At 40.4% G+C, this 10,215-nt stretch overlaps 1 protein-coding gene across 3 annotated transcripts in view; it reads right to left on the reverse strand.

Annotated features, from left to right (window-relative positions):
* The window catches only part of NDC1 (NDC1 transmembrane nucleoporin), a 47,235-nt gene extending 37,893 nt beyond the window's left edge, over positions 1 to 9,342 (reverse strand). The window contains exons 1-5 of one of the 3 annotated variants that reach the window (XM_045064558.1): positions 8,955 to 9,342; positions 7,294 to 7,414; positions 4,902 to 5,003; positions 2,531 to 2,705; positions 261 to 399 (exon numbers count right to left, since the gene is read on the reverse strand). In XM_045064558.1, coding sequence (XP_044920493.1) covers positions 261 to 399; positions 2,531 to 2,705; positions 4,902 to 5,003; positions 7,294 to 7,414; positions 8,955 to 9,317 — 900 coding nt within the window. In that variant the 5' untranslated portion in view covers positions 9,318 to 9,342. Of the gene's footprint in view, positions 1 to 260; positions 400 to 2,530; positions 2,706 to 4,901; positions 5,004 to 7,293; positions 7,415 to 8,570; positions 8,708 to 8,954 lie in introns of those variants that run through there. The other 2 variants (XM_004751570.3, XM_004751572.3) reach the window with 2 other exon arrangements.
* Between the last annotated feature and the right edge of the window lie 873 nt (positions 9,343 to 10,215).

The raw sequence follows: 10,215 nt of genomic DNA on the forward strand, positions 1-10,215 counted from the left end.
ACCTAGCAGGGAGGGAAAGAGTGGGCTAAAGCAGTATTCTCAGAGCGGCAGTGGCAAGGGCAGTGATAGCTCTCACACATATGCTAAAATCTCATGAAGACAAGTCTCTCCTCTCCAAATGGCATTTTGATGATCTCAGTCCTAAGTTTTACTGACCACATGTTGAGTTAATCAGATGAGGCCAGTTATATATATATACATCAAGGCAAGTTTACATCTGCCAAATTCTGATATAAGATAACACCCAAATGCTATCTTACCTGTATGATGGGAAATGGCAGATAATTCATGTTGTTAATAAAATACAGGAGACTATAGCTGTAGCCCATAAATGCTCCAGCCAGTAGAAAAAAAAGGTGATACTCATTTAAGCAGGTCTGTGCAGCAGGGCTGTTTAAACTGGAGAGAAACAGGTTATTAATTCGACAGTCAGGGACACATATCACTTCTTTAGGCTCAAACTTTGACTTAATCATTTATTAAATGTCCCAAATTCTAACAAAATAGTTCATTTCAGGTTCAATGCGGGCAAGAGATGAACAAAACCCTCTCCCTGATGCATGAGAATTTGACCTCTCTAAAGGTTAACGTGTTAGCTCTTCCTCTGGAAATCTGAAAAGGGTATGAATGTCCCCAACGCTGCTTACAGGTGGGTATGCTGTATCTAGATGGAGAGGAACTAGAACTGAACGTTATGGACCTGCTAGAGATGCCATCACTTTGGGCTTCTCTCTGTGTTGTCTCTTATAACTGGGCAATCCTTCACAGGGACCCTTCTCACGAAAGAAAACTTGAGTGCTAACTTGAGTGCTAGCTTGAGTGTCCTAACTTGAGTGATAGCCACGGTGACAAGAAACGTGTGGGGAATAAACAGGCATCATGGAAGAAAAAAAAAAAAAATGGGGCACCTGGGTGGCTCAGTGGGTTAAGCCTCTGCCTTCGGCTCAGGTCATGGTCCCAGGGTCCTGGGATCGAGCCCCGCATCAGGCTCTCTCTGCTGAGCAGGGAGCCTGTTTCCCCCTCTCTCTCTGCCTGACTCTCCGCCTACTTGTGATCTCTGTCTGTTAAATAAATTAAAAAAAAAAAAAATTTAAATAATAACAAAAAAAACCTTATGACCCAGCCATTCTACTCCTACGTACTTGCCTCAGAGAAAAGGGAATGTGTATTCATGTAAAGGCTTATTAAAAAAAAAAAACACATTAGGGGAAAAAAAAACCCTGCCTTATGTAATAGTAATTGAGGGACAAAAAGAAATTAAATATTCATTAGTATAGGGGCGCCTGGCTGGCTCAGTCAGTTAAGTGTCTGTCTTCAGCATCAGATCATGATTCTGGGGTCCTAGGATAGAGGGCTATCCTAGGACAGAGGGCTATCCTAGGACTCTATCCAAGATGGGCTCCCTGCTCAGTGTGGAGTCTGGTTCTCCCCCTCCCTCTTCCGCTCCACCCCACACTCATGCTCTCTCTCAAATAAATAAAATCTAAAAAATGAAGAAGAAGAAGAAGAAAGAAAATTGGGAACTTAAGATTACTACCATAATCTTTTTTTTTTTTAACTTACCTATTTGACAGAGAGAGAGAGATCACAAGTAGGCAGAGAGAGAGGGGGGAAGCAGGTTCCCCACTGAGCAGAGAGCCCAGTGTGGGGCTCGATCCCAGGACCCTGAGATCACGATCCGAGATGAAGGCAAGGCTTAACCCACTGAGACACCCAGATAACCCTACCGTAATCTTTATTGATTTTTAAAGTTAGAATATCAACCTGAAATTGGTATTAATGTCATGTGTTCAAGAACTATTAACAGTTTATGGGGTGCCTGGGTGGCTCAGTGAGCTGAGCAACCAACTCTTGATTTCGGCTCACGCCATGATCTCAGGGTCATGTGATCAAGCTCCACTGGGCTCTGTGTCGGGTGTGAAGCCTGCTCAAGATTCTCTAAGATTCTCTCTCTCCTTTCTCTTTCCCTGACCTATGTGTGTGCTCTTTGCCCAAAGAACTGTATCAGTTTCAAAATTATACAAGTACTCTACTGAAGAAGGTAGTTGTCATTATTTTAAAGTTTTTTTCTTCATTCTTCCCATACAATCCTTCCTTAAACTCCCAACCTAAATGCTACCTCCTCCAAGAAGCCAGGGATCTTCCCTGCCTCTCAAACTGCCACAGGTTTACGTGCACATCTCACTTTCTTATTACAGCCCATGTCACAGAAGTTCCTATTTCTCTCCTATCACACCCATTTGTGTCCATGGCTTAATTCCCCTCTTGTTCATAAATCTCAAGCACCTTATAGTTTATGCATGAATCCTCTCATAAATCCAACAGCACCTAGCACAGCGCCTTGCAGAGATCATGTCTTAAAAAAACCTGTTGAATTCAGCAAACATAAATATCAAAAACATTTCATATTAAATATAAAAGCACCTTCCATAAAAGTCTTGAAAGCAAAGAATGTCCATAAACTATTTATCTGTGCAGGTCACCTTAGTAACTAAACAAGGTTCCATAAAAAGAATATATTTACTATTACCTCTCAGTACCAGTGCAGGGAACCACAAGGAAACGGTATTGACCCTTGGTTATCACCACAGCACACCAAGCCACCAGCATTCCCATTGCAGCATGGACAAAAGAATGCATGAGCTGCTGAGGGTGAATGATCTTCCCTATCAGTGCCAGTCTGGAGCAGGGAATGGAAGGCACAACTGTAAACAAAGCACATTACAATGGCTTTAGGCTGCAGCAAATGAAGTCAGAGGACCTGAACTATTACTCCCTCTCATACTTGCACAAATATTCCAAAGGGGAGGAAGAAACAGAAAGTCAATGTAAAGTACAGAAAAATTCTAAGTTAAATATTTGAACCTAAAAGATTTTGAAAAGGTTGAATACACAAAGATGTACACACAAAAAAAGAAAAATCAAAGATTCTGAGAGATGAAGCCTAAGGATAGCATGATTAACATTTTTCAGTTCTTTTTAAATAAAATTTCCTGACAGTTCAAATAGTGTCTACCCTGCCACTCTCTTAGGTGCCAGAAAAGAAATAATCATAATTTTTAAAAGACAGTGCTTGACCTCTGACAAGTTATTTTTACTTCAGCATTTGAACTGGTCAATATATAGTCCAACTGTGAAAAAATAAACCACAAAATACATAAATAATGACAATACTGAATACCAAAATAAATGTTTGTATAGGAATTTCTAATGCCTCTCAGATAATCAAAATAAGTTTTCTGGGTGTATTCGGGTAAGTGAGTGTGGGTTGGAGGGATGTTGACCCTTGAAAACAGCTAGTAGAGGGTTTCCTGATCTAACCATATACATATCCTTCTTTTAATATATTCCAAGTAAAGAGACCGTAGAGAGATGGAAAATTCATGTGAAGGGAGAGGGCTTAGGTGCTTTACACTTTGAGAAAGAGGCTGCTATCACCTCTCCTTCCCCCCAAGAAATGCCCATTAGACCTACTGAGTGTGCAACTGGCTTATAATGCTCTGAACATACCAAATCTTCTTGTGTGTCTAAGCCTTTTTACGTGCTATCCTTTTCCCTGGATCATTATCTTCCTTCTCAAATTAATACAATTCATCCTTTTAGCATCACCTCCTCCAGGAAACTTCCCAGGCTGGGTAAATGGTGCTCCTATATTACATATTCCCATACTATCCAGTGTATTGTAATTAAATATATTTGATGTTTAGTCTGTCTCTCTATTAATTGTGATCCTCTCAGGATAACTGGGACCATAACACTTATATCTTATCCCCACACAATGCACAGCACATAGAATGCTTGTTGAAGGAATGAGCCAAAGTGACTAATCAGACTTTAAGAATGACAAGGCAGAGAGCCCTAGTGTGGCATCTACATCAAGAAGACCTAAGTATGTGGGACCATGTAAAAGAGCACGTGCTATAAGCCAAGGAGATCTGTATGTGGCTTGAACAGAAAAAGATATCCAGCAGTTAGGAGTGAGGGACGAGGAAAGCAAAGGAAAAGGGTATGTGTTGTAACCCCCAGAGTAAGATTGGAAATTTTATACCAGCTCTAAGAAGCAACTACTGAAGAGCTAAAAAGAGGAATGATGTTATACTCGAATAAGAAGCTTCTCACTGTACCGTAAGTACAGACACAGGAATCAGAAAAGGCACAAAAAGCAAAAAGAAAAACAGGAAAAGAAAAAGCTCTGGAATCTAGCAGGTGATTCTCCCAAGGCAAAACATACAACTGGGTTTTTTTAAACTATAGAATTATAGACTTTTATATTTGAAAAGGACCTTAGAAATCATCTGGTCCTGATCTCCTACCCTATAAAGGAGTTATTTTTATAATACATCTGCTGAGTCACAGCTTTAACAGCAGCTGTTAACTATTAAAAGGTCTAAATTTTTTTTATTGTGGTAAAACACACATAAGTAAAGTTTGCCATGTTAACCATTTTTTTTTCCATTTTAACCATTTTTAAGCATGTAGTTCTGCGGCATACATACACTCACACTGTTGTGTAACCATTGCCACTATGCACCTCAGGACTTTCCCCCCAACCTCAACCACAACTGTGCCCAGCAAACAGCTCCCCAATCCCTCCTCCCCCAGCCTGTGGCAACCACCATTCTACTTTCTGTCTTTAAGAATCTGACGACTCTAGAACCTCCTATGTAAGTAAAATCATACAATGTTTGTCCTAAGAGCTCTAAATATTCTTCAAACAGAAACAAACCTTCACATAAATTTTTAGTTAAAACATTCAAAGCAGATGATTCTGTATGCACACTTTAGGCTGACACAAAACAAGCCTGTTACACACATCCACATACTAAACGCGCTGAGCCTGCCATTAATAATAATAATATAAATTCACATACTTTTAAGATGATTAACATCTGAAAACTCACCTGCATAGAACTCCACATTAAAAATACTTATTATTACTACTACCAGTGCCAGCAGCAGGAGGTAAAAGATTACATAGGAGCTATACAGATCACTGAAAGAATCTAAAACACAAGAGAGATGAATTAGTAAGTTCATTCAGTCATATAGTCATGATCAGTATATTGCAACAGAAAACGGGTTTGAACCACAACTGTAACTTTCCTTTTAAAAGTTATCTTTTCTTCAAGAATTCACTCATCCACTGTTGACAGGTCCCACAGGACATCAACTCAACAACTACAGTGTGAGTTATTTGGACCAAGCTCTGGGTCCTTTAAAATTATAATAGAATTTCTTTTAGATGACCCAGATGTTAACATCGGAAAAATACTACCATATGCAAATGTCTTTCCTCATGTGAAACAGAGAAATACCACATTTAGTAATATACCAACAAGGCTTCTTTTTACAATATAAATAATATTTTTCAGATCTCTTCTTAACAAATGCAATTAACTTCTATTATGAAAAAAGTAACATTTCTGGAAATAGCATAATCCATAAATCATTCAAATGCTGAATTTAAAAAAAATCATGATATCTTTGTAAAAATACTAATATATTCACATTTTAGAGTAGTTCAACAAGCAATATTTCATTTAAAAAATCTGGCCAAGTTTAAAACATATATACATATATGTTTGTGTATACATGTATACACATATATATATATATATATAAAACAAAACATAAATAAAAATAAAAACATAAATAAGAGAAATAAAAACAGCAAGGAAGTACATTTACTGAATAGACTAAAAGTTAATGAAATCAATAACTTTTAAGAGAATAATTTATTGACCTAAACTAATAAGAGTATTTATTAAGGATTCACAATTAAACCCCAACATTATACTGAGCTGAGAGAATGAAAGAACTGATTCATGTGACTGGAAATAAGTAAGGGAAGAGTACAATTTCTCTAAAAAGACTTTGTGAAGCAAAAGTTGAAAGAGATGAGAAACATTTGATGAGAAAAATGGCATAAATCAAATCTCATCTCCAGATAAAGTATTATTAGGATTAAAAATCCCTGGCCCATGAAATGGCAAAAAGTTTTTTCTTGAGTGCCAAATCTGAACAATGGGTAATGGTTCTAGATTTGAGGACTGAATATTCCAAGCTTGTGACCAGACCACTGAGATCAATGAGGGATCCAGGCTCAGAGAAGGTGGTTACAGAAATACCTGGCATTCCCGTGCTGGTTCATGGCTTAATTTTATCTGCCCTATAGGTCCCATGCAAGAAGTGATTGAGACCTTTCAACAAGAACGTAACACTACTATGATTCTTTAGCAGCAATAGCTACAAAGACCACAAGGTAAAGCTGCTAACTCCTTGAAAATTAGCACTTTTTTTCTGAAAATTAAATTAACAACACACTTTCCACTTCCCTAGGCAAAAGGAATTTGTTATTGTTGTGGAGAGGGAAATAAAAAGAATTTCGAGAGTATTTGTGCTTTTTAGCCTTAGGCAAGACTTTTTAAAAGAGTTCAAAACCTACTCTGGCAACACTTCTCTCCAATTCCAGTTGGCATAGTGGAAAAACAGGCTTTGAAGTCAGAGACCAAGGTTCAAATCCTGGTTCCATTACTCACTGACTGTATGTCTACACAGACTTCTATAATCTTAGTCTCAGCTTCTTTATTTATAAAGCAGAGATAATATCTCTTTATTATATAGGGTTGTAGGAAGAATAACAATATACTTAAGATGCTTAGTACGGTACGTGGCATGCAGTACATGGCAATAATTGGAGGTTATTATTAATTAACATGATCATAATAAATTTAATAAATTTAGTAATTTTACTTTGATCGCCACATTTAATCTGCTCCAAGCTTTTCTTCCTCATCAGTCTTTGTATTCACCTCTACGCTTCTTAGTCTGTACCTCCTTCCTCCTCTTCTCTCTTCTCATCTTTTTATTAGCCACAATACAGAAATGAAGTAGTCTTATTTTTAGGCAGGCTTTTTAAAAAGATAAATGTCATTATTTTCTACTCAAAAATTTTAAGTAGACAAAGGAAACAGTTCTGGTCCTTAAAAATGAAAACGTCAAAAAAGACAAAGACATAAAAAAATTAAGCTAAGTTTTCAGTTATGCAGTCTTCTAATAATCTTTTTGCTCATGTGATAATACAAATCTCTGACCGATTTACTAATCTTATAATTACACAGTGAAAAGGTGATCTATAAAGGGAATGCCTTAAGGTCACCTCCAAGGGGAATGTTTTGCCATGTCCATCAATACGGGCAGTGATTAAAAACAAATGATCTAAAACATAACACAACTTTTATGTTGAGAAATAGGTCCTGTAAATTTGATTTCCCCAAACTGAGCACCACTTACCAGACAGCCACTGAATAGGATGAAATAAATCAATGCTGCTGAAGATGATAAATACTGTGGTACAGACGGGTAGAAGCAGCACTGACCAGATAATACTCGCAACTATCCTCCAGCCCAAAACCTATAATTAAACAAACAAAATCCCTCAATCATGAAGTCAAGCTACTTCAGTTATTTCAGTTATGCAAATCCTATCTTTTCATATGGGAAGTCAATCACTAGTATTTACACTAGATCATAGCCCATGCAGCTATAAGCTCCAGTGGTTACTCCTATTAATAACATGACATACAACTCCCGAATCTTATAAGATCAGGGAACTGATGCTTGCGTTTAGACCAGAGTCAGACGCTACATTGAACATCACAGTCTGAGGGAGGAGAGGAATTGTCTTAGTTTTATAACTGTATTTTACAACAACTTATACTTGTCTCTCTCTCTCTCTTTTTAAGATTTATTAACTTATTTGACAGACAGAGATCACAAGTAGGCAGAGAGACAGGCAGAGAGAGAGGGAGAGACAGGCTCCCGGCTGAGCAGAGAGCCTGATGCGGGGCTCAATCCCAAGACCTCAGGATCATGACCCCAGTCAAAGGCAGAGGCTTTAACCCACTGAGCCACCCAGGCGTCCCAGCCTTATACTTGTCTCTTTAGCTTTAATTGATATATCAATATCTAAAAGCTGTACACATTTTATAGGGATCATCTGCATACTGTAATTGTGTTTACAATTATTAGCTATGGCAGTTATTGGACAATTAGCACAATGTATTCATGTGTGAATCACCAGAGCCTACCACTTAAGAGATACAAGATACGCTACTGAATAAGTGAGTAAAGAAGAGATACTGAGGGGTCTGAAGCATGAAAGTCTTTACTTTAATCGGATTTACATTTTGGAAGGTAAAAACTCTTGGGTTTGCAAGGTGCTTATGATGAAGGTGGGTCAGAGGGGGCAAGACCCACACAAGAGACAACTAGGAGGCAGTCTACTACACGTGCCCAAAGCCAAAGTTCTCAGTGTACAAAGGAAGGCAGTGGGAAAGAAAGGAGAAAAAAAAAAAAAACTACAGTCATATTTTCTGAAGTACATCTATAGAAAATCAGTAATTGACAATATAGGTGGTAAAGAATAGGCAAGACTTAAGGACTCAAAATTTTAGCTTGGGATACAGTCTCTGCTGAGGCCACATCATATTCTTTCTGATTCTAGATATTCCTACCCCAAATAAGACACTTCTTACCCCAAGTGATCAAATTATTCATTTTGCACCTACCAGATACTCCATCCTTGCATAAAACTCTTGACAATCCCTCCCCCAGTTCCCATGCAGGTCATCCCTGTCATTCTAAACAGCTTCCACTCAGGACTCCTCTCCCACCCTATGACAAGTCTGCACTCAGGACGTCCCGCCACTGCACACTAGTAACCAGCCTTCCCTAGCCCGCCCCGCCCACCCCACAACCAGACTCCACTTGGGACAGCCCCCCACATCCCTGTAATCACTCCCTCTGGCCGCCCCCTCCCCACGCGCTCCCCATGCTACACAGAAGCCGGTCCCTTCCCCGCCCGGCGCGCACGCGCGCTCAGCGCGCGTCCGCCCGCCAGGCCCGACTCCAGCTGCGGGCCGAGCGCACGCCACAGAGCGCGCAGCACTCACGCGCCACAAGATGTCCCGCGACCCGCCGGCGTAGGGCCGACTCGCAGCCGTGGCCATGGTGATGGCGGTCCCGGTTCTGAGGGATGCAGGAGACAGTGCGCCCGCCCGCCACCGCTGTTCAAAGGGAGAAAGGCCCCAGGAGGACCCTGTTGGGGCTGCCTCAAACGCCGCCTGAGAGAAGCCCGGGCCAGGGCCCAACCAGTCCCTTCGAGGCTTCGTCTGGACAGGCCTAACGCGCCAGAAGTGGCCCCCGGACACGTCCCCCAGAGGGGGCTGGGATTTCAGGACCCGCCCGCTGGAGACCAAAAGATCTCTCCGAAGCAGGGTCCAGCGGGACGCCAGAAACCAGGGGCGACGCTGCATGCTGGGAACTGTAGTCTCGATGGCGCTCTGGGCGCAAGGGAGCGTTGCATTCTGGGACTCGGAATTCCAAAGTACAGCATGCTGGGAGTGGAAGTTTTCCCAGAGGTACCTTGTGACGTGCTGGGAATCGTAGTCTTTTATAAAGCCCCTAAGAGTTAACAGTGTCCATTGGCCGGATTTTACACTTAGATCTGGCAAAATGACTCGCGCTTATTTCTCCCGATTTTCTTTATCGACTGCCTGAAAGTGAAATCAAACAATGTTGTAGCCCTCTCCAGAGAGGTACTCACTGGTTTTACTGAAATGGAAAATAATCTATATGAAAGTGAATCTGGGGGCTTCTGGGTGACTCAGCCTTTAAGTGTCTGCCTTGTCCTCAGGTCAAGATCCCAGGGTCCTGGGATCAAGGCCCGCAACCGGCTCCCTGCTTCCCTGGAACGCTGCTTCTCCCTCTCCCACTCACCTTGCTTCTGTTCCCTCTCTCACTGTGTGTCTCTCTGTGTCAAATAAATAAATAAAATATATATTTTTTTAAAGTGTATTGGGTTTCCTAAGATCTGGTTCCTAGTTCCATCTCTGCCACTTGCTAAATGGAATGTCTTGATCCTATCTGAGACTCCATTTCTTAATCTAGAAAAAAAGGATAAAAATAAAGATGGTATCCATTGATGTTGCGAAAATATGAAAATGCTACTACAAATACGGATTATCCTTAATTTCCTGCCAGTAAGGAAAAAGATTTCTACCGATCCAAGTCCCACTTAATGAAGTCTTCTCTGATTGCATTAGCCCTCAGTTAGATCCCTGGAGGTATACTGCTAACACCTTTTAATACCCAATTATATACCACAGTCAACATTCAGTACTCTGTAAAGACAGAGAGATTTAGCGATTTACT

This window comes from Mustela putorius, unplaced genomic scaffold, assembly GCF_011764305.1.
Source record: "Mustela putorius furo isolate JIRA1106 unplaced genomic scaffold, ASM1176430v1.1 tig00003853_pilon_pilon_pilon, whole genome shotgun sequence".
Classification (NCBI taxonomy): domain Eukaryota; kingdom Metazoa; phylum Chordata; class Mammalia; order Carnivora; family Mustelidae; genus Mustela; species Mustela putorius.